The sequence below is a fragment of the Stegostoma tigrinum genome, chromosome 10, assembly GCF_030684315.1.
Source record: "Stegostoma tigrinum isolate sSteTig4 chromosome 10, sSteTig4.hap1, whole genome shotgun sequence".
Taxonomy (NCBI): Eukaryota; Metazoa; Chordata; class Chondrichthyes; order Orectolobiformes; family Stegostomatidae; genus Stegostoma; species Stegostoma tigrinum.
Genome location: NC_081363.1, coordinates 16,067,720 through 16,092,325, shown reverse-complemented (window position 1 = coordinate 16,092,325; position 24,606 = coordinate 16,067,720). Strand labels below are relative to the sequence as shown.

At 43.3% G+C, this 24,606-nt stretch overlaps 2 protein-coding genes across 2 annotated transcripts in view; both read left to right on the top strand.

Moving 5' to 3' along the window:
* The window catches only part of LOC125455610 (latent-transforming growth factor beta-binding protein 2-like), a 474,230-nt gene extending 465,344 nt beyond the window's left edge, over positions 1-8,886 (top strand). The window contains exon 36 of the mRNA XM_048537794.2: positions 1,254-8,886. Coding sequence (XP_048393751.1) covers positions 1,254-1,414 — 161 coding nt within the window. The 3' untranslated portion in view covers positions 1,415-8,886. The remainder of the gene's footprint in view (positions 1-1,253) is intronic.
* Positions 8,887-12,526: 3,640 nt separating this feature from the next.
* LOC125455840 (haptoglobin-related protein-like) lies at positions 12,527-23,548 on the top strand. Its single transcript, XM_048538353.2, has 3 exons — positions 12,527-12,619; positions 13,675-13,865; positions 22,486-23,548. Exons 1-3 carry the CDS (start codon positions 12,615-12,617, stop codon positions 23,328-23,330), a joined length of 1,041 nt encoding a protein of 346 aa, XP_048394310.1. The 5' UTR covers positions 12,527-12,614; the 3' UTR covers positions 23,331-23,548.
* The last annotated feature ends 1,058 nt before the right edge of the window (positions 23,549-24,606 follow it).

Sequence of the window (24,606 nt, the reverse complement as noted above, 5' to 3'; positions counted from 1 at the left end):
AGCCAAGTATTTGGTGTGTTGGAGCTTTGAGATCTGTCAGTCAGAATAATACTCTGACTGGAGGCATATATGCCCGAACTCAATCTAAGTAACCCTTAACGTCTGATATTTAACAAGGACATGATCAAGCTTGATCTGTTAAGTCCCTGCAGTCAAATAGCAAGCAGCACTCTTTCCACAGATACTGGCTGCAGGAAGCAGTCAATATTTCAGGACTTAAAGGGGGAATATTGATCAAATATAAAGTACAAGTAGTCCCCAGGTTGAGAACGGGTTCTGTTAATGAGCTGATTTGTAAGCTGATTTATATGCAAGTCAGGACACATTGCAGAATGATTATAAAGCAGCCATTCATAAGTCTAGGAAATGTTTGTGTGTTGGATCATTAAAATTACTCCCCAGTATAGGATTGCATTCAAAGGTCAGATTTATGTAAATCTGGGACTCCTGCATTCAATGAAAACTCCACTCGACAGTAACTTAAGCGTTAAAGTCACCATAATCCCAAAGGCTAAGATAATAAAATGTGAGGCTGGATGAACACAGCAGGCCAAGCAGCATCTCACATTTTATTATCTTGGAATTCTCCAGCATCTGCAGTTCCCATTATCTCTGATACTATAATCCCAAAGGCTATTCTGTCATTAGAGAGAAACAGAAGTTTAACCTGAGGGTCACTACAAACTCAGGTGATGTGCGAGGTTAAGAAGGCATGGCGACATCAGCCATTACAGGAACCGAACCTGCACTGTTGGCATCACTCTCTGTTGCAAACCAGCTGTCCAGCCAACTAAGCTAATCGGCCTCCTTAAACATTGTAGCCACAGCAAATTATGGTGGTTCAATGGTTATCACTGTTGCCTCACTGTACCCTTGGGCAACTGTTTCTGTGGGATTTGTACATTCTCCCCATGTCAACCTGGGTTTCCTCCGGGTGCTTCAGTTTATTCCCACAATCCAAAGATGTGCAGAGAGGAGGACTGGCCAAGCTAAAATGCCTATAGTGTGCAGAGATGTGCAGGTTAGATGGATTAGCCATGGGAAATGCAGGCTACGGGAATTGAGTGGGATGCTTATTGGAGGGTCGGTGCGAACTGAATGGCCTGCTTCCACACTGTAGGGATTCTTTGAGGTGAAGTTGAGGTGGAAGATCAGCTTTGATCTAACTGAATAGTAGAACTAAATAGTGATTTTAATGACCTGCTGCTGCCCTTATGAATTAAAATGACTCTGTTGTGATTGTTGCATTTCAGATATTAATGAATGTGAAGATCTGAGTGACAGCATACCACTCTGCCGGAATGCAAGCTGCGAAAACACAGAAGGATCATATAAGTGCATCTGTTTACCAGGCTTTGTGCTTTCCCAATATCCTAATGACTGTATACCAGAAATAGAAACAGAACATCAGTAAGAATCCGGACATTATCACCTGGCAATTGAAAAGGAAACACTTGGTGATTTATTTTAAGGAAAATACATGTTTATTCTGCTTGGGATTATCAATTTGATTATATGTGAGAGTAACTGTTCAGTATCACACAAAGCCACCAGTCCAACGGCACTATCTGTAATTTATGTCTATGACTTTAAAAGAAAGTGTTGATTTGATTTGTAACAATTCCATTTGTAAAATGTACAGAGGCAATATGAAATGCAACTAGCAGACAGTTAGCTGAGACTATTAAAACTGTGTAAGGCCTTTATGTTACTTGAAGACATCCTGAATGGCTCTGAAATAATTGACACTAAGGGAAGTGATAAATATCATTTGTTTGAGCGAGAGGTAAGAAGAAGAATAAGTTATTATTAGACATTGTCATTTTAAAACATGAGAAAATAACTAGGATAGGGTCACATGCTTAATTTAAAAAAAAATAAACTTGTTCTATTTTGAAACAATTGCAGTGCACTTTGCTGCATTTTCTACACTGAGATTTTCAGAAGAAATATAAATAGTCATCTGTGTTCAAAGTCCTATAATCAGCCAGGGAAAATATACTGCAGTATGGCTAGTCCGCCACTAGATGGCTCTGCACATGCTAATTACTCTGCATAAAACTATAAAATGTAAGTGCAGCAGTAGGCCATACGGCCCTTTAAATTTATTCAGCAATGAAATTACAGCTGATCTGATAATCCTCAACTTCCTTGCCTTTTCCCTGTAACCCTTGATTCCCTCAGACTTGAATAATCTTAACAGCCCTGCATCGAAAGCATTCTGTGGTAAAGAATTCCACAGATTCCCAACCCTCTGAGAGAAGAAATTCCACCTCATCTCTGTCCTAAATGGATGCTTCCTTATTCTGAGTTTATGCCCTCTGGTCCTAGACTCTCACATTAGGGGAAACAACCTCTCAGCACCTGTCAAGCCCCTGAATAATCTCATAAGTTTCAATAAGATCTCTCATTCTTCTAAATTCTAATGAGTATAGACCCAACTTATTTAAACCTCTCCTCGAAAGGACATCACTGCAAAGCTGGTATCAGCCTGATGAACCTTCTCTGAACTGCCTCCAATGTCAGTACATTACTCCCTCGATAAGTGAACCAAAACTGTTCACAGAATTCTAGCTGTGATCTGACTATTGAAATTGGAAGCCGGCTTTTTTTGATTCACGCATGAGGACCTCAAAATCCTCTATGCTGCATCTTCGTACAGTTTCTCTCTATTCAAATAATATTCAACTCTTCTATTCTTTCTGCCCAAGTGCATAACCTCAGAGTTCCCACAGAATATTCCATTTGCCCAAGTGTCTGCCCACTCGTTCAACCCGCCTATATCCCTATGTTGACTCTTTGTATTATCCCCACTACTTGCCTTACCACCTATTTCTGTGTCATCCACAAACTTGGCAGTAATACATTCACTCTGCCATCCATGTCACTAATATATATTGTAAATAACAGTGACCACATGCTGCCATGCTGGAAATGCCCCTCCAATGCCAACTGTCTTGTCTTCTGGTAGTTAGCCAATCCTTTACCAATGCTAATACATATTTCCCCAACATCATGCCCTCTTAGCAGATTAAGTAACTTTATCAATTCTTTTTATTCATTCATGGGCTGAGGACATCACTGACCCGGCAGCATTTATTGCCCATCCCAGAGACCAGTTACGAGAAGCCACATGTAGTTCAACCAGGTAAGGATGGCAGTTTGATTCCCCTAAGGGAGACTAGTGAACCAGATGGGATTTTCTTTCCCTAGTAGTCAGCAATGGTTTTATGGTGATCATTAGTCTTTTCATTCCAGACTTTTTATTGAATTCAAATTCCACCACCTGCCATGGAGGGATTCAAACCTGCATCCCCAGAACATTATCTATTTCTCTGGATTAACAGTCCAGCGATAACATCACTAGGACAAAGCATCCCCAGAAATGTCTTCTGGAAATCCAAATATATTGCATCTACTGGTTCTGCTACATCGACTTGCTTGTTACCTCCTCAAATTCCAGTAAATTTGGGAGAAAGGACTTCCCCTTCATGCTGACTCTGCTTGATTGTATCCTATATTTCTAAATGTTCTGCTAAAAGTTCCTTTATCATAGTTTCTAACATCTTCCCAATAACTGACGTTAATCTAACCGGCCCACAGCTCCCTATGACTCTTTACCTCACCCTCTTTTTTGAATAACATTTGATTTCAAAGCATTCCTGAAAGCCTACAGGCTATTAGTGCTGTATCAGACAGGTTTCCTTTGGATTGATACAAATGTGCCAGTAAGATTTTATTATAACCACCCATTTACAATTTTCAGTTCCTTTCCACTGAAATCCACATTCTAGAAGTATTGTGCAAAATTAATATAAACTGACCATGTTAGCAGAAAATTATCTTGTTCAACATTTAACCCATTTCTATTAAATGGGTAATGTCTACCAAAACAGCATACAAAGTAATTTCATACCACCTCATTAAACATTCCAATTCTAATATTGCAACACATAACTTCTGGGCTCATCTCTTTAAAGCTATAAGTATTTTTTTATTCTTAGTTTTAGTTTGTTTTGCTTCTTGGAAAAAAACCTCCTGTTTTATTCTTATTACTCGTTATATATACATGCTCACACCTCTTTAGATGCCATAAGCAAAATATTTCAGTGAATTATAATAATTTTCAGTGAAAACAGTAATATAAGAAAAACTACATAACAGGGTATTTTAAGACAAGTGCACCCCTCAACCCCAATACAAATTATGACTGCTAATGGGAATCTACTGGGAATTTAGGCAGTAAAGCTGAGAGTTTGGGAGATTGGACTCCCAATTTCCTAACGTACTCTGCAGTAAATAAATGCCCCAACAGGGGATTCAAATGCAGATACATATTTATCATGACTCTACTGCTGTTGCTTCCTAAAACTGAAAGGTCAGGAGAGAGCAATCAAAACTAGTCATACAAGAAGTGCAAATGTGTGAGACGAATTAACATCATAGCTCAAGATCTGCGCCTAATGTTAATACAAAAGCTCCCAAAATATACTCAGTTGCGAAGCAATGATGTAAAATAGATGGTGAACTTTCACAATAGGATAATGATCTTAATAATAATCAAACCCTAATAATGCCTTTTTACCTCAAGTTGTTTTTGAAGGAAATACAAAATAAATTTCACAAGTACAATGTCACCTATTTACAAAGTCAGAATTTTCTTGATTGGAGGAAGCAGGTTTGAGTGAGGCATTCAAGAGAGCATTGGATGTTTTTTAAACAGTAATAGAGTGCAGGGTAATGGAGAAAAGGCAGGAGGTTGAGGTTGGATGTCAGGTGCAGGCACCATGAGCCAAAGGGCATCCTTCTGTTCCATAATAACTCAGTAATTCCGGTTAGTGTAAAGCTCCATTAATTTACTTATGCAGGCAATATGTTTCATTTCACATAATTAGAGATAAAATCTGCCTTCTCGTCAGCCTCATTAAAAATATGTATGGATCTCATATTAGGATTGGATGACAGACAAAATGAAATGGACCTCACAGTAGCACCTTGGACGAATTGCTGTAATTGTGTTGTTTTGGGGCCAGCAAGCATGTCAGTTACTTCCTACTCAATGCAACACACAGCAAACATTCAGTTTATAGAAGAGGTTAGAGAACAGTAAGCTGGATTCTGCCATGCATGCCATTCAACAACTTGCTAAGATAAGGGTCTACAGCACAGAAAAAGGGCTACTGAGCCCATTGAGTTTGTGCTGACTCTCTGTCACCTTTCACACAGAAAACACCTACTTATCTTTAATTTGCATATATCCAAGGTTTACTGTGCCACATTGTCTCCTGAACCAGCCCCCTAAGGGTACATGTGTTATTCAAGCATGACATTAGTGATATTCAGAGGTTCTGCATCCATGCAATGATCCTCTCACAAATGTTCTCAACATGGTGAAAGATATCTAGACTGAAATACTGAACATTAAAAAAAAGTCAGATAAGGTCTTAACCTAAATAATTGTTGTGGTGGCCTAAATTCCAAAACATGTTAACAGCCAAAATTAGAGCTGGAGTTTTAACAAATTGTTTAAACAAATTGGCTTACAGAAGCTACCTTAAAATAAATTCGCTATCTAAATTTCAAAAGAATAAAAGTGCATTTATTAAAACTAATCTTCTAAAGTTTTATTTCTGGAGATATATATGAAATGATAGCATTCTAAATAAAAATCCTTTCCTTGCCCCCTCAAGTAATGTTTTTTCTATTATTTATGTGATAAGGTGGCAGATATATGGTGCAGTATTGATTGCTGCTAGTATTGTCCTCAGTTTAATTGGATTTCAGGTACCTTAGCACCTTGAGTTATGTTAATGTTCTATGCACTGAATTTGCAATTGCTGATAAAGAACAAATTTAAAATAAAACTTAGAAATCTCATTACACAATACATCCAGAGGAAGATTCAAACTAGTGCTAAGCTGCTCATAAATTGATTGAATTATAACTTTCACAAAAGCTATTCATTGTTTTAGGATACCCAATGGAAAATCTCACGTAACAAGAAGGGAGTAAATTACCTTAAGACAAGATGTAAATTATTTTGAATAGTTCAAAATTGGATTTTAATACAGAATCATTATTTGGCGGTTTTCTTTTATAAAGCTGCTATTAACATATGAATGTACTTCAATTTTATTATTACTTTGCTTAGGAAATTTACCTCAATTGCTTTGGACATGAATAACATGATCTTTCTTTACTTCACATTTTTTCTCCATTATGTTCTCTGTTGAAGCTGTTGTTTCTATTGTAGTTGATTCAAGTGCATCCATAGTTGAGGAGTTATCCTTCATATTTAAACCCCTGTACTTAAAAAAAACTGTTCAATAATGAAGCATCACAGTTTGGTCTTGTCTCTGGCATCACCTAATGAACTGTGCTGGATGGTGATTAGAAATTCAGATCACTTTACTTTCCTAAACACAGAGAAGCTGATGCCAATTATTTAACGCTGATTATTTCCCTGCTGAGATCAGATATGGAAATAAAGTCAAATCTGGAACCAATATTGCTCAACAACTCTCTGAGTACACTTGTTGAATCACAAAGGAACCAAATTATGTTTTAAAGCTACAGCAAGATTTTCATTACACATAATTTAAGGACCATATTGATTTTTATGAGCTCAGATATGTATGACAAATGAGCTGTCCAAATAGTTCTTTTGCAGCCTGTAAATTAATTCATTTCAAATTTCAATTGTCTTGCACATAATATGAATTTGTTGCGAATTAACTCCCAAGTCTAATCAGTGCTAAACAAGGGACAGGTAAATTATTGAAAATCTCAAGTGAACAAAACATTTTTTTTCTTTTGTCTGTGTATTTCGTTTTTTTTAGTTAATAATAAGCTCTGATATGCCTTGTAAATCGTACTTGCTTCTAAAACATCTGTAAAGCTACACCTGATTCCTGTACATGTTTTGTGGATACAAGTACCATTCTCAAAAACATAGAGCATATGTTTTGTACAGATTTATATACAAAATACAATGTATTTAATGTTTTAGGTAAGATAAATGTTAGATATTTAGTAACAACATTGTAATTGTTTCCAGTTCAGACTTTATTCTTTTTACAAGTGATCTGGCTATAAATTCTAGTATCTCATGCTGAAAATTTGAAGTAAGTGCCTTAGCCATATTTCATTTTGCTTTTGTTTCCTGTTGCAAAACATAATTTGTTCTACACTGTATCATTTAAAGTGCAAATCCTCTGCCCTGTGAAGCAGTTTTGGGTACTTGTTATAGATCAACCAACAACATCTATTTCTCATTGTCAACATGAGTTGCAACTGAAGTGGTAATTTTTCAAATCTTCACTGCTTCAATCTAAAGATCAGAAGATACTAAGCAGTGTGGATCTGAGTTCTTGTGTTTCTTGGTGGGAAAGGAAATTGTTGCTTAAACCAACATAAAACTTCAGTATTGCTAAGAAAAGATCTACTGTTGATGACATTCATCTTGACTGTTACAGGTTGGACATCAGCACACCCTTTGGTATAAGACCATAAGAAAGAGGAACAGGAGTAGGCCATTCGGCCTATCGAGCCTACCCCACTATTCAATATGATCATGGCTGACCTGACATTCCTCACTCCTACACTCCTGTCCCTTCCCTGTAACTCTTGATTCACCTACTGGTCAAGAATCTGTTTCAGCCTTAAATATACACAAGAAGTTTGCTGCCAGAGCACAAGTTATATTGTCTTTCCTAATGAGTGTAAGGCAAAAACCTTTGACAGCATGTTTCCTTTTTCAGAAAGAAGAAAAATACTCCTTAATTATCCACACAGTTGAAACTTCATACAAGGACTTGCATGAGAATCTTAATTGTTCCTGAGTATATTCATTGTCAGGAATTGTATCATGTTGCATTTTGTTAGTCCATTTTATTCACAAAACTACAATATTTATATATTGTTTTTACATTACCACTGCACATAATTCTACAGGTATATTAAATGGATCTTTAAACTATTTACATCACGTTGTCTAATAATCAAGTTTGCACTGAGATTTGTCTTTATTGGTACTTTGTGCAACCAAAAACCATGTGCAAAAAAAAGTGTATTCTTCTTGAGCAGGCTGTCATCTACTTTAATAATTCCTTCTCATACAGCATCTTTGCCATCAGTCTGATAACCTGGGAACTGGTATTGGTTGTTTTATGGTTTTTATTTATCAGTGGACATGCAACCTACAAATGCTGAACTACATTTACAATCTGCATTATTTGCAAAATAAAAACAGCTGCTAAAAAGCACTGGCTGTTTCCCCAGGAGTTTTCCAGCCACTGTGAAATACTGCTCCCACACATTCTCCACATCTGGGTTCTTGCAGCAAAGATGTAAAGCAAACTTTTACACAATTTGCATTGCACAAAATTTATTTTAATCTGGGAAAATTAGCTTTAATCTGATTTCTGATCTGATATGCAATATGCTTTAAAATATAGATTGAGAAATGAAGCAAATCAAATAAAATTAAAGAACATACTAGAGGTGGAGTGGGGATCAGTATCTGCACAGGAAAATACTGGATATCTACCAGCGCTTTCAATATTTTGCTTGCTCTGTTGATAATGGACATGTTTCTTGCTGCTCGGTATATCTGCAATACCAGACTTTCCCGTAAGGTGGCATGTTGCTTCCTTGATTTAAAAAAAGTCACTTCCTGGCATTAGCTGGGACCTTATTCAACTTGTTGAGTTTGTCTTGTTCCAGTCATTATATCAATTTACTGCATTGGCTAGTCACTTGTGGTTTTGACGCTGCCTATAGACACTGTCTCTGTTCAAAAGTGGGGCTATTGTCTAGAAAGTCGACCACCCAACAGACACAAATTTGTCACTTTCAACCTTGACAATAAAACTGGCTGTAACTCCACAGTATTAAGTCTTTCTTTTGCATGTTCATTTCATTGTTTTCACTTGTTTTGCATTTATAATGTGGCAGTTTATGGCTTTCACATACTCAGTTGAAAAATGGTGCATTTTGTTTCCCTTCAGTGTGGAACTTCTTGCTCTGAAGTCCCTGGCCAATCCTGAGAACACCAACCAAACTCATTGTGGCCTTTTCTTAAGGTGGCGGGGTGGGGGGTGGGGTTGATGTGGTGGCACAAATGTTCTTTGCTCATTTTAAAACAGCAGCACTCACATGTGGTTTTATTCCTTCCCGAGGCTGGAAATGTCAAATTGGGAATTACCGGCCAATATATTCCTGGAGTTCACGTTTGGGGTGCTGTTTGGATCCCAAAGACGTTGGCCAGGATTATTATTGCCTTTACCCTGTTTTTCACAACAAAAATGGGAGGCAGGTTCTATATGATGACAGATCAGGAGGGACTCCAAGCGATTTTCCAGAACAAAGCCCTTCCTAGTGTGTTATGGTTCAAGGACTGCCCAAGTTACATCATGTGAAATATGTTGGCATCTCTGTTGACAGGAATTCTTCAGCAGCAAATAAACTTCTGCAAGTTTTACGGACTACTAGTGAATTTGTAGTTTTCCTTGTAGCCCCTGGGAGGGGCTTTGCACAGGTAATGCTCCTCTGTGTGGTGGGAAGAGTTGACTCTCCTTTAACCAAACCCCTCACTTTGTTGCTGGAACAGATTAATTTTTAGAGATGAATCCCTTCCCTGTGGACATCTATTCCCAGACCAAGTATTTTAAAAGGGGTCAATTTAAACATGACTTTTTAGAGTAAAAAGTGGGCGAGTTTATTAGCTGCTAAAAGGGAATAATAGATAATAAATCATGCCATGCATACCGGCAGGTTGGAAATTAGTCCAAAGTGTAAAAGAAAAACAAAAAAAAAGAATCAATCTTCGTTGAAGATTATAAAACTTTGCAACTGTTAAATTTGAGGATTCTGGTAGCTCAGGCCTTCACAGTCATTGAATCCCTGGCGCATGGAAGCTGGCCATTTGGCCCATCAAGTTCACACTAACCCTCTGGACAGCATCTCACAGAGACCCACCCGCGTTCTCCCCATGGCTGATGTACCTAACCTGCACATCCTAGACACTATGCGGCAATTTAGCACGGCCAATCCAGGTAACCTGCACATCTTTGGACTGAGGGAGGAAACCGGAGCAGCCTAAGGAAATCCACAAAGATGTGCGGAGAATGTGCAAACTTCACACAGACACCTGAGGGCAGAATCAAACCTGGGTCCATGGTGCTGTGAGGCAGCAGTGCTAGCCACTGAGCCATTGTGCTACCAGTCATGTGGGCTGTTAGTTGAAACAAGTCTGTCCAATCTACTTCAATAATAGTTTTGCTAATGACTTGTTTTCATCATTCAGGGAGAAAGAAAGACTTCTATCATTTTAGGGAAGTCTGTTTCAGGAATGTACTCGGACAGTTTCTCTTGAAGGACCATGATGACATTTCTCATGACATCTTCCATGGCTCATCACTGTAATGCAGAGGGTACTTTGTCACATTGGGCCTAGCTACGTGATATGCCAGCGATCAAAGTGGGGAAATGAAGGGCATTGAGAATTCATTAAAAGGAGTTGGATGGGATCTTTGCAGTAAGGATTCTACAAGTTCACCACCTTCCACCAAAAAACAATCTTCCTCACCTCTGCCTTAAATGTGTGACCCCTTATTGTGAGACCATGTCCTCTGGTCTGAGACTCTCACACATTATAAAATAATGTCTCTATATCTACCGCCTCAAATCTTTCAATAATGTCTCCTCTCATTCTTCTAAACTCCAATGAGCACGAGCCTAAACTACTCTCTCCCTCCTCATGAGAAAATCTGTCCAGTCCTGGGCTCTGTCTAGTGAACTTTGTCTGGACTGCTTCCAATCCAGTTTTTCCTTCCATAGATAAGGAGACTAAAGCTATTCACAGTATTCTAGGTGTAGCCTGACTACTACTTTGTACAGTTTTAGCAAGACTTCCCTATTTTTATTCCCCATTCCCTTGATAGTAAAACCCAACATCCATTATTTGACCTTCCCCTTACCTGCTGAACTTGGGAGTTAGCTTTTTGTGATACACTAGGACCCTGAAATCTCTCTATGTTACAATTTTCTGTAGTCTTTTGTCATGTAAATAATATTCAGCTCACTATTCTTCCTGCCGGAGTGCATGACTGCACATGTCACCACGTTAGAGATGATGGGAACTGCAGATGCTGGAGAATCCAAGATAACAAAGTGTGAAGCTGGATGAACACAGCAGGCCAAGCAGCATCTCAGGAGCACAAAAGCTGACGTTTCAGGCCTTGACCCTTCATCGGGTCTAGGCCCACTTCACACTTTGTTATGTCACCGCATTATATTGTTTTTGTCTCCTCACCTATGGGGAGGGAATGGCCTAGCGGAACTATCAATCAGTTGTTACTCCAGAGATCCCACAAACACCCTGGGGAAATAGATTCAAACCCTGCCATCGTGAAATTTAAATTGAATTTGGGGAAAAAATATCTGGAATTAAGAGACTAATGACGATTGGCATTTTTTTTGGACAAATCATCTGGTTCACTAATGTCTTTAAGGGAAGGAAACTGCAATCCTCACTTGGCCTGGTCTACATATGACTCCAGGCGCACAGCAATGTTGTTGACTCTTAACTGCCCTGTGGGCTATTGAGACGGACAATAAATGCTGGCCTGGCCAGCGACACGCACATCCCATGAATACATTTTTAAAAATTCCCATTTGCCATGATTTTTGACCATTTGCTTAAACCTGTCTATTTGCCCCTGTGGACTCTGTGTCATCCTCATTTTGGCTTCTCCACTAATTTTGTGTCATCCACAAACTTGGCAACAATACATTCACTTCCATCATCTGAGTCATTAACATTAATAGTAAAAAATTCTGGTCCTGTGACACTCCACTTCCTGGCTGCCATCCTTAAAATGGTCACTTGCTCTCTGTGAGAAAAAGACAGGAAAACCAAGGGAGCATAAAAGAAATAATTCATACAGGAAAAAAAACACAACTCCACCTGACCAACCATTGAATCGAAGACAGACTCTCCCATTACAACATCAGTGTGTCACCGTTACTATAACCGAAACAACAGTGAGAGAGTTAAAAAAAAACTGCAGCTTGTGGTCTGGGTGTTTGATCTTGGTTGTTTGGTTCACCCAGATATGTGTGCTGAATTGCTCTCCATCAACTTGTCCCATGCTCTGAGGCACAGTACTAGGTCAAATGTGGACGAGGAACCTTGAGCTCCTGGGCCCTCTCAGGAGAACAGGGAAGGTCTAATGAATCTTGCACTACTGAATGAGGAGCTGCTGACAACATTGTGTGATACCTTATGAGGTGACTCCAATAGGGACAGCGTATCCTCTGTCATCGCCACTGATATCGCTGAAAGCCTTGGCAAGAGATGAGTTGCCAGAAAATGAGCAGCGTAAAGAGAGTTTTACTCTGTATGTAGCTCATTGCTATGTCTCTGGTGCCCCTGAATCAGTTTCCTCTATTGCAATGTGATTGAGCCATGAGCATTCCTGGGTGAGTGACGTGAGTAGCACACAGAGATTATAGACTGTGGCAGTCCAAGAGGTCAGTGTACACTTTTCCAGTTTGATTTTTGTGTTGCTAATACTGTGACTGAAAGCAGAATCTGCCCTTGCTAAAGGATCATGAGGTATGTTGGACACTTGCACTTAGAATTAAGATTAGAGTTAGGTTTATCATCATGAGTACTCAAGTGCAGAAGTTCAGGAGTATATTTTACAATGCCACCCCCTCAGCACTATCTTAGGTACAAAGGTGCCTAGGTATAAATCTTAGAGAAATAAGGAAAATAAAGGTTACATTACCTTACAGTGATTCATAGCATAAGTTGGAAAATAAGAAATAAAGTTAAAAGGATAAACATTACAGTCAGATGGGTAGGTTACAGAAAACAGTAGCCTAGCAATTGGAGTGACACCTATACCATTGTGGAAATGGACTCTAAGATTTGGAGTCTTTTTTACTTGCTTACCTTTTGGCTCTGTTAAATCTTTCAATTCTGTTTTTTGTAGCCAAGTGGGCGCCAGTGAATGGTGACTTTGTGCCCTTTTTGCTGTAATTATGTGTTCTTATACTTAGTACATGTGACAAATAAATAAATCTCAACATTGCATTGTGGATCAGTGCAGAAGGCTTCCACATGTGGTCTGAAAGGCCTCGCAAGCTGCTGATGCATTAGAGTTGTGTAATCCTGGCTTATACTGCCACCAATCTCCTAGGGTAGCTTGAGGTTTAATAGTTAACAGGGCCCACCCTGACACTCCAGCCTGCAAACTTCCAATTGCCTACAGGGTCCTGAGAAAAGGATGATCTCCTCTCGTCTTCAGCCTTAATTCATCCTAGAGGTGAAACTTTGGGCCAAAACACCTCCTTGGGTCTCAAACATTGGCTTTAATTTCCAACTAAGATTCAAAGGCCGGGCCCAATCTCTAAACATCAGAGTGATAATAACGTTGGTCTCTGTGAAATGGTTTAACGCACATAAAACTAACTGGGAGGGATTTAGGTTTAATTTCCATGTTTCAGTAGGTCAACAGTCATGCTGAGAATCCTGTAAAGGCATTAGCAACCAGGGTGCGTGGTACTGAGATCAGCTGGAAGCCCTGGAGCTTCCATCTCTCTGCCACCCACCTGAACTGTCTCTGCGAAATGCATGCAGTCACCTCTGTGTGCTCTCCCTTCTAGGCTCTTAGCTCTGGTGCTTCCTTTACTATGTGGCCATTCCATGTCCCAGTCACCGAGCAGCAGCTCATGGGGCCCAACAGCCAGGGAGCCCCAAACAACCACGAAACCCTGGGTCACGGAGCAGAGTGCCAAAGGGACAGTGTGCAAAGGAATTGCTGAAAACACAAGGAATGGAACTTCTGGAGTAAAAGGTAATTTTTCTCTATCTTAGTGTCTCTCTCCCTGCCTCTCCCTCTAGCTCTTTGATTTTCTCCCTCTGTCTCACTGTCCAAGAGTCTCTGTCCAGTCTGTCCCCCTCTCTGCCCACTTCCTTATTATCTCGCACAACTTGCTCCTCTTTCCCATTTTATTTGTTTTCTCTCTCTGTCTCTGCTAACCCTCTAGTTTTTCGTCTACATCTTTCTTTCTCTTTGTCTCCCTGTCCTTCTTACTTCTTGCTCTGTTTTCTTGACCCTTTTTCCCACTCAGTCTTTTTCTGCCCCTACCTTTCTCTTCCTTCCTGCCCCTATTTTAGCCTTTCTATTTTTGATCATTTCTGTCTTAAAGTTTCTCTTTAGGTTTAACACCCTTCAATTGGTGAGGTGTACTGACTTGTATTTTTAAATCCCTTTCCTTGATAGTAGCCATCTCACGCATTTCTAGATTAAATTCCATTTGCCATTGTTTTGCCTATCTGGCCAGTCCAATTATTTGGGGAGGTGATGGCCTAGTGATATTATCACTGGACTGTTAATCCACAGACCCAGATGATATTCTGGGGACCTGGGTTCAAATCCCACCACAGCAGATCTGGAATCCATTGCCGATTGTCAGGAAAAATCCATCTGCTTCACTAATGTCCTTGAAGGAAGGAAACTGCCATCCTTACCTGGTCTGCTATGTGACTCCAGGCCCATACCAATGTGGTTGACACTTAACTTCCATCCAGGCAATTAAGGAGGGACACAGCCCTGAAATTTATGGGCAATTTAGCAGGGCCAATCCACTCAACTCACTCATCTTTGGTCTGTGGGCAGAAAGACCACACAGTCTAAGGCTGGAATCGAACCTGGGTCCCTGGCACTATGAGGCAGCAGTGCTAACCACTGAGCCACCATGCTGCCCCTTATTTTAAAATGAAGTGCCCAAAACAGAAAGACACTGGCTGGGGCAGCAATATTGAGTTCACAAATGGTGGAGGATTGTTTCGATCTATTGACCTCTGGGATATGAGCACAGCCCGCTCCCGCTGTGCCACTCTGCAGCCTCAATCCCTAAAATTAAGGTCCAGGTGTCTTGTAGGACTTTCTCGGTGCTGACTGAGCAGGCTGTCCCCTCAGAGCCTTTCCAACTTTGCCTATCAGCTGAGGTTAACATAAGAACTCACTTCCTAAATCTCACTCTGCCTGAGGCATGGTGACTCTCTGGCTAAACCACCACCAGTCATCTCTCTCTCTCTTTCTGTAATAGCGATGTGGAGGTGCTGGTGTTGGACTGGGGTGGACAAAGTCAGAAGTCACTCGACACCAGGTTATAGTCCAACAGGTTTATTCAAAATCACAAGCTTTTGGAGTCTCGCTCCTTCGTCAGGTGACCTCATTCCACCTGGTAAAGGAGCAGCGCTTCAAAAGCTGGTGATTTCAAATAAACTTGTTGGACTATAACCTGGTGTTGTGTGACTTCTGTCTCTGTAATGGGGCAGCAGTGTTATAATCTGGTAGGACTCCTGAAACCTTACCTATCCCAGTTAATATTGGGGAGGTCGGGGAGGGGGTGTGTTGGGGTTTGAAGTCTGCTACTATTCCCACACTGTTGCTTTTACACTTGTCTGAAAGCTGCCTACATGAACAATCTAAGATAATAAAGTGTGGAGCTGGATGAACACAGCAGGCCAAGCAGCATTTCAGAAGCACAAAAGCTGACGTTTCAGGCCTAGACCCTGATGAAGGGTCTAGGCCCGAAACGTCAGCTTTTGCGCTCCTGAGATGCTGCTTGGCCTGCTGTGTTCATCCAGCTTCACACTTTATTATCTTGGATTCTCCAGCATCTGCAGTTCCCATTATCTCTGATACATGAACAACCTTCCAGCTCTTCCTGTTTGTTTGGAGATCCACAATACACTCCCAGCAATGTGACTGTCCAACTTTAGCTTTAAAGTTCCACCCAGATGAGGAGCTTTCTAAGATATTATCCTTCCGTGTTGCTGTAATTGACCCCTTGATCAATATTGCATGTAAAAGTCTTTTACATGTCTTTTTGCGTAAAGCTGCCAAGCTTACCCCTCCCTCAGCGACATCTCTGTGACAGCAATGATACCTCATATTGCCATGTGTTAATCTGACATGGTGACGTGACTGTTGCATTAAAATAAACACTATCCACCCTTGCTGAGATAACAAAGTCAGGAGCTGGATGTACACAGCAGACCAAGCAGCATCCCAAGAGCACAAAAACTCATGCTTCGGGCCTAGACGCTTCCATGTGACTTAACTCAACTAAATAGTCAGACTGGGAGTCACACTGGCTTTCTTTGTCTTTCATATTAGTCTGTGCATCATCTCCTATAGTACTTGCATTCTGCATCCTTTTCCCTTGCCAAATTAGTTTAAAATCTCACCAGCAGCACTAGCAAACCCATTGCACAGATGTTTGTTCTATTTCAGTGTAGGAATCATCTGTCAGACTTGTACAAGTCTCAACTCCCCCAGAACTGAACCCAGGACTCAAAATCCTTCTGCCCTGCACTAACTTTCAACCTCACATTCTCCTGCTACGTCTGCTTATTCCTACATTCACCAGCGTGTATCACTTGGTGTAAGCCAGAGGTTAAAACCTTTGACAATAATGTCTTTTTTAAATTTGCTCCTTAGCTCCAGAATGCATCACCTCTTCCCCTTTTCTATGTCATTGGTAACAATGTGAATCATAACTTCTGGTTGTTCACTCTCATTATGTCAGAGAAGTCTACAGCACAGCCAAAGGCCTGTTCGGCATATCAAATATTTGCCAGTCAAAAACAAGCACTTAACTATTCTAAGTGTTAATTGGAACTGCAGATGCTAGAGAATCCAAGATAATTAAATATGAGGCTGGATGAACACAGCAGGCGCAGCAGCATCTCAGGAGCACAAAAGCTGACGTTTCGGGCCTAGACCCTTCATCAGAGAGGGTCTAGGCCCGAAACATCAGCTTTTGTGCTCCTGAGATGCTGCTGGGCCTGCTGTGTTCATCCAGCCTCACATTTTATTAACTTAACTATTCTAATCCCATTTTCCAGCACTTGGGCCATAGACTTGTATGCCTTGGTGTTGCAACTGCACACCTAAATGCATTTGCTCAGTGATATCCATGATCCCGGACCCCAGGCACACACCACACCATCCTGGAGTCATGCCTGTGGCTATAGAAACACATGCCGGTATCCTTTACTATCGAGTCTCATACTGCTGCAGCGCTTCCCCTCCGTCTGCTACCTCCTTGTGCAGCTGGGCTCTGGCACTCCCCAGAGAAACCAACACCATCATCATTTTCCAATGCAGAACAACTGTTCTTGAGTGAGATGCACTATGGGGTTTGTCTCATTATCTGCCTGCCTTCTCCTTACTAAAGGTCACACATTCCCTCTTAAGATGCCCAGTGACCTAGTATATAAATGTGCTATCCACAAAATGCTCAGTTTCACAGTCACATTGAAGTGTCCCGTTGACACTCAAGTTCCAAATACTGATCAAACTGCTGGCACTTTGTACACACATGGTCATCCAGACTGCTAGGAGCATCGAAGGTTTCCCTCATACTGCAGCTTGTGCAAGATGCGGGTCTGAGCTCCCTTGCCATACCTTTAGTTTAAAAAAACACTCCTACACTTGGTTCAGTGGTTAGCATTGCTGTCTTACAGAGCCCGGGGCCCAGGTTCAATTTCACCCTCAGGCGACTCTCTGTGTGGAGTTTACATGTTCTCTCCGAGTCGGCGTAGGTTTCCTTTGCATGCTCCCTCTTCCTCCCACAGACAGCCCAAAGTTGTGCAGGTTAGTTGGGTCAGCCATGGGAAATGCAACGTTACGGGAATACGGTAGGGGGGGGATGGTTCTGTGTGGGACGCTCTTCAAAGGGTTGGTGTGGACCTGATGGACCAGATGACCTGCTTCCACGATGTAGGGATTCTATGATAAATGGACGCCAGTAGAAAATTAATTGAAACACATTTCACTTTCAGTTTCTGCCCTGCTCTCTAGCTTTACCTGGTCCATCTCTGAAACTTTTCTTCCTTTCCTTGACGTTTTTGTTTCCTTGTCTGGCAATAGGCTGGCCACTGAAATTTACTACAAATTGACTGACACCCATAGTTACCTGGATTCACCCTGCTTCCTGCAAGGACTCCATCCCATTTTCCCAGTCTTTCCATCTCCATCACATCCAAGGATGCCACTTTCTGCAGGCTGCCTCAGAAATGTCAACCTTTTTCCTCATTCAAAGATTGCCCACCACCATAGCTGACAAGGATCTGAGTCACGCTCGATCCATCTCCCACATTTCTGCCCTCAGCCCTTCTCTTCCCTCCCACTACAGCGATATGGTCCCCCTGGTTCTCACTTCCTACCCCACCAGCCTCCATATCCCAAAATAACCAGCCGCCATCTCTGTCATCTCCAATGGGATGCCCATGACCAGGCACATATTCCACTCACCTCCATTATCAGCCTTCTACAAGGACAGTTCCTTCCGGGATACCCTACCTCACCAAACCCCTACGGCACTTTGCCATGCAATCACAGAAGGTACTCATTTACTTCCTCCCTCTTCACTATCCAAGGCCCCAGACGCACCTTCCCGGTGAAGCAGCAATTTACTTGCACTTCATTCAATCTAGTCTACTGCCTTCGCTGCTCACAATGTGGGCTCCTCTCCATTGGGGGGCAAATCACAGACTGGGTGACTGCTTTGTAGAACACCTACCTTCTGTTGCATAAGTGACCTGAGCTTTCAGTTGCATGCCACTTTGCCACATCATCATGTTCCCACACCAACGTCTCTGTTGCTAGCCTGCTGCAGAGCTCCAGTGAGCTCGAAGAACAACAGCTCATTTCCCACAGCCTCTAGGAATTGACATTGAGTTCATTAACTTTACAGCCTGAGGATTCCATTCCATTCTTCTAATTCTTTTAAATCCACCCCCACCCTATCCTAGATAACAAAGTGTGGACCTGGATGAACACAGCAGGCCAAGCAGCATCTCAGGAGCACAAAAGCTGACGTTTCGGGCCTAGACCCTTCATCAAAAAAGGAAGATGGGGAGAGGATTCTGAAATAAATAGGGAGAGAGGGGGAGGCAGACCGAAGATTGATAGAGGAGAAGATAGGTGGAGAGGAGAGTATGGAGGAGATAGTTCAGTCCGGGGAGGACGGACAGGTCAAGGGGGTGGGATGAGGTTAGTAGGTAGGAAATGGAGGTGCAGCTTGAGGTGGAAGGAGGGGATAGGTGAGAGGAAGAACAGATTAGGGAGGCGGGGACGAGCTGGGCTGGTTTTGGGATGCAGTGGGGGGAGGAGAGATTTTGAAGCTGGCGAAATCCACATATATACCATTGGGCTGCAGGGTTCCCAAGTGGAATATGAGTTGCTGTTCCTGCAATCTACAGGTGGCATCATTATGGCACTGCAGGAGGCCCAGGATGGACATGTCATCCAAGGAATGGGAGGGGGAGTTAAAATGGTTTGTGACTGGGAGGTGCAGTTGTTTATTGCGAACCGAGCGGAGGTGTTCTGCAAAGCGGTCCCCAAGCCTCCACTTGGTTTCCCTGATGTAGAGGAAGCCACTCCGGGTACAGCAGATGCAGTGTGCCACATTGGCAGATGTGCAGGTGAACATCTGCTTAATGTGGAAAGTCATCTTGGGGCCTGGGATGGGGGTGAGGGAGGAGGTGTGGGGGCAAGTCTAGCACTTCCTGCAGTTGCAGGGGAAGTTGCCGGGTGTGGTGAGGTTGGAGGGGAGTGTGGAGCGGACGAGGGAGTCGCGGAGAGAGTGGTCTCTCCGGAAGGCAGACAAGTGTGGGGTCGGATTGTAGATGGCGGAGGTATCAGAGGATGATGCGCTGTATCTGGAGGTTGGTGGGGTGGTATGGGAGGATGAGGAGGATTCTCTTAGGGCGGTTATTGCGGGGGCGGGTTGTGAGGGATGAGTTGTGGGAAATGCGGGAGGCACGGCCAAGGGCGTTCTCGAACGCTGAGGGGGGAATGTTGCGGTTCTTGACCCAGGCCCCAAGATGACTTTACGCATCAAGCAAATCTTCACCTGCACATCTGCCAATGTAGTATACTGTAGCCACTGTACCCCGTGTGGCTTCCTCTACATTGGGGAAACCAAGAGGAGGCTTGGGGACCGCTTTGCAGAACACCTCCGCTCGGTTCGCAATAAACAACTGCACCTCCCAGTTGCGAACCATTTCAACTCCCCCTCCCATTCCTCAGACAACATGTCCATCCTGGGCCTCCTGCTGTGCCATAATGATGCCACCCGCAACTCATATTCCGCTTGGGAACCCTGCAGCCCAATGGTATCAATGTGGACTTCACTAGCTTCAAAATCTCCCCTTCCCCCCATTGCTTCCCAAAACCAGCCCAGCTCGTCCCCGCCTCCCTAACTTGTTCTTCCTCTCACCTATCCCCTCCTCCCACCTCAAGCTGCACCTCCAATTCCTACCTACTAACCTCATCCTGCCTCCTTGACCAGTCCGTCCTCCCCGGACTGACCTATCCCCTCCCTACCTCCCCACCTATACTCTCCTCTCCACCTATCTTCTCCTCTGTCCATCTTCGGTCTGCCTCCCTCTCTCTCCCTATTTATTTCAGAATCCTCCCCCCATCTCCCTTTTTTGATGAAGGGTCTAGTCCCGAAACGTCAGCTTTTGTGCTCCTAAGATGCTGCTTTGGCCTGCTGTGTTCATCCAGTTCCACACTTTGTTATCTCGGATTTTCCAGCATCTGCAGTTCCCATTATTTCTGATTTCATTTCTGAAGAAGGGTCCCAACCCGAAACATCAACTTTCCTGCTCCTCTGATGCTGCCTGGCCTGCTGCGTTCCTCCAGCTCCACTCTGTGTTGTCTCTTTCCTCGTTGCTATCAGTTTTGATGAAGAGTCAGTGGAATCAAAGCATTGACTCTACTTTCTTCCCACAGATGTTGCCAGACCTGCTGAGATTGGCCAGACATGTCTGTTTCCGGAAATGAATTGAGTTTTCTTTTAAGAAGCTAGAACTTTTGCTTTGTCATAATGCAGTTTTAATGTGGACAAGAACTTATCACTGATTTGTGCTGTTGTTACTTTGATCAGCCATTTGACTATGAACATGGCCCCTGTTGGGGTTTAGCTACTGCTCTGACTGAGCTTGGTCTGGGTCTCACCCCTCAGACACTTATTCGGGTGCTCCAATGCTGCCATGTTTAGCCCCAGACTTGCACCATTTCGACAAGCCACCTTTCTTTTTTTAACTTTGAAAATAAACCTTATTCAAAAAAACTATTGCATATGCAAATGTTACAGATTGGCACACTTCAAGGTTCAGGATTGCATGCTGACGGACACATGAAAGCCTGGGGCAACTGCCACGAAGGCACAGTGAGGAAAGACCACTCTCTTAAACAGGAGCCTGTCTTGTTATTGGACATTCCTGGTGCCTCAATCCATGCAAATATAGTCTTGTTCAAGAAAGAGATACATTTGGTTTGCTTGAATAGAGTCAAACTCCTTGCTTCCTTGATATTCTACTGTATTGAACTGACCAGCATTCATGGACAACAGACTAGGAAAGTCTTCCCCTTATTTATGGCCCCACGTCCCAATCAGATCCACTCATCCAGCTTCACAGTGATGCTGACTGCTGTATAACCATCAGAGTCTGCTTCACAGCAATGCCTTCATGCTGCACACTCTTCCCAATCATGGTTTGAGACATAACTCTCTGCAACTGCTCACAGGGTTCAATCAAGCCAAGTAAACAAATCACCTCAAAACAAATTTCCTGCTGAGTTGATGTTCTCATTGGACTGGGCTCTCAGCCAAACAGATGTAATGTGGAAAAAAAAACCCTGAAAGAACTGTGGATGCTGGAAATCCAAAACAAAACAGAAATTGCCGGCAAAGCTCAGCAGGTCTGGCAGCGTCCGTGGAGAGAAATCAGAGTTAATGTTTCAAGCCCGGTGATCCTTCTTCAGAACTGATGGTAGCGAGGAAAAAGGATGGATTTAATACAGAAGATGGGTTGGGATGCATAAACAACAGGAGATAGAACCCAAAGAGAGAGACTAACAGCTGGTCAGACAAAGGGGTGGATAACCATCAGTCCAGCGGAATAAACATAGCTGCTAGGTTTTAGGTTTAGGCTTTATTATCATGTGTACTCAAGTACGAGGTTAGGCAATCTAGTGAAAAGTGTACAATATCAACACATAAGGCGCATCTTAGGTGCAAAATACCTCGTGACAAAATTTAAGCTACAGAAATAGAGAAATAAAGAAATAAGTTAAAAAGTTCAGCACTACGAGAACATTGGAACCTTGTGATGGTCAGGAACTGAAGCCAGATGAGCTGCTCAGAAGACAGCTACGCTCACCACTCTACCACTGTGCAAATGGGGACTATTAGTAGCTGACAATGGGTAGTGTGTGATAGTAGCCCATGTGATAACAAGGCCTGGTGTGTGGAGGTTGGGAAGATCATGGGGGAGAAAAATGCTCAAGCCCTGTCCTGATGAAAAACCTAGCACATCTTTTTTTCATCTTCTCTCCCTCATACCGCGGCCGTTGACTCCCGTTCTCCTTCTCCTCGATTTTACAGTCTGTGGGCTGCCTTCAAATCCAGCAACAACCGTGCAGCGGATCCTGGGTGGCAAGCTGGCAGAGGAAGGGAGCTTCCCTTGGCATGTGCTGGTGGTGCCCAGGAGCCGGGGAAGGGCTGGGGGCACCCTCATCGGCGGGGGCTGGGTGCTGACGGCTGCCCATGTCTTCTATCCAAAAGGTGCCCGCCGGGTGAACCTGTCCCATCAAATCAACACCACCCAGGTCCGGACGTGCCAAGCAGGTAGAAGCACCAACCTGCGGGCACTGCTGGCAGGGGAGCGCCGGCAAATTGAGGAGATCATCGTGCACCCAGGGTTCGCAGAGAGGCTGCACGATTTCGACAACGACATCGCCCTGGTTAAGCTGAGGAAGACCGGGGGTGAGGAGGCGGAGGAGATGCCCATGCCTGCCTGTTTGCCCACCCTACGCAGGGCTGGAGGACCCCAGGAGAGTGACCTCCTCCGGCCTGGGAGCGTGGGCTTGGTGGCGGGCTGGGGGATTGAGGACGGATTCTTCATCCGCGACTGGCTACGCTACGTCCCACTGCCGTTGGTCAGCCAGCACCACTGCAGGCAGGCTTTCCGCGAGGCACGGATCAGGGGTTCGCGCCCGCCAATCACCGACAATATGTTCTGTGCTGGCTTGCTGGAGGGCGGGAGGGATGCGTGCGGTGGGGACACAGGCGGGGGCTTCCTAGTCCCTCATCAGCAGTCAGGAGCCTGGTACCTGATGGGCATTGTCTCCTGGGGGACTGGGTGCGCGCGGCCAGGACGGTACGGGGTATACACTCGCGTGTCCAGCTACCTCCGCTGGATTCACTCTGTCATTGCCACACGGTCCTAGAATGCAGCTTCCACTAAATATCCACCATCTGTGGGTATCTGGGGACTGGGTTGGGTGGGGGTGGTGGTGTTAGGGAAGGTGCTTCAGGTTGAACATAATTAACTGTGGGTCTCCTAGCAATGCGACAAAACCGTCATGCTAAATGTAACTGTCAGATTTATTGGCAACAACAAGATTAAACAGAGGCAGTGGCCTACTACTGATTGTTGGCAACAGAATGCTTGCTTTGTTTTTGAAATAACGTAAACCTTAAATTAATCAAACAATCTAACTCTCAGAACTGGGGTTCTCCTACAAGCAGCAGAGTCCATGAAAAATTGTTCCTTTAAAAACTGAACTGGGTAAAGCTGGATTTGGTAGAAGGTTGGGACTTGTCTGGTCCATATCATATTCTGCTGCCGTTCTTCTTTGCTTTAATCTTTGTAGCACAAAGTCATCAAAACAGACCAAGTTGTGGTATAAAAGCTCAGTGGGAAGTCACGTTTAGATACATAATCGCTCGCAAAGTGGGTCCAGACTAAAATCTTACATTAAAAAGCACTCAGAGATCGTAGAAACTGCCAATACTGGAGTCTGGAATAACAAGATGTAGAGCTGGATAAACACAGCAGGCCAAGCAGCATCATAGAACATAGAACATAGAAAAGTACAGCACAGTACAGGCCCTTCGGCCCACGATGTTGTGCCGTGGAATAATCCTAATCCAAAATTAAAATAACCTAACCTACATTCCCCTCAATTCACTGCTGTCCATGTGCATGTCCAGCAGTCGCTTAAATGTCACTAATGACTCCGCTTCCACGACTTCCACTGGTAAACTATTCCATGCGCTCACAACTCTCTGGGTGAAGAACCTCCCTCTGATGTCTCCTCTATACCTTCCTCATAATACCTTAAAACTATGACTCCTCGTGGCAGTCAATCCTGCCCTGGGGAAAAGTCTCTGGCTATCGACTCTATCCATGCCTCTCATTACCTTGTGCACCTCGATCAGGTCACCTCTCTTCCTCCTTCTCTCCAGAGAGAAAAGTCCAAGCTCAGTCAACCTCTCCTCGTAAGACAAGCCCTCCAGTCCAGGCAGCATCGTGGTAAACCTCCTTTGCACCCTCTCCAAAGCCTCCACATCTTTCCTATAATAGGGCGACCAGAACTGGACACAATATTCCAAGTGCGGTCTCACCAGGGTTTTGTAGAGCTGCAGCAAAACCTCGCGGCTCTTAAACTCGATCCCCCTGTTAATGAAAGCCAAAACATCATATGCTTTCTTAACAACCTT

Excerpts from the sequence above, each read along its gene's own strand:
- LOC125455840 (XM_048538353.2), top strand. Across the intron at positions 13,866-22,485 it reads TGGAACTTCTGGAGTAAAAG|TCTGTGGGCTGCCTTCAAAT; the intron begins GTAATTTTTCTC and ends TCGATTTTACAG.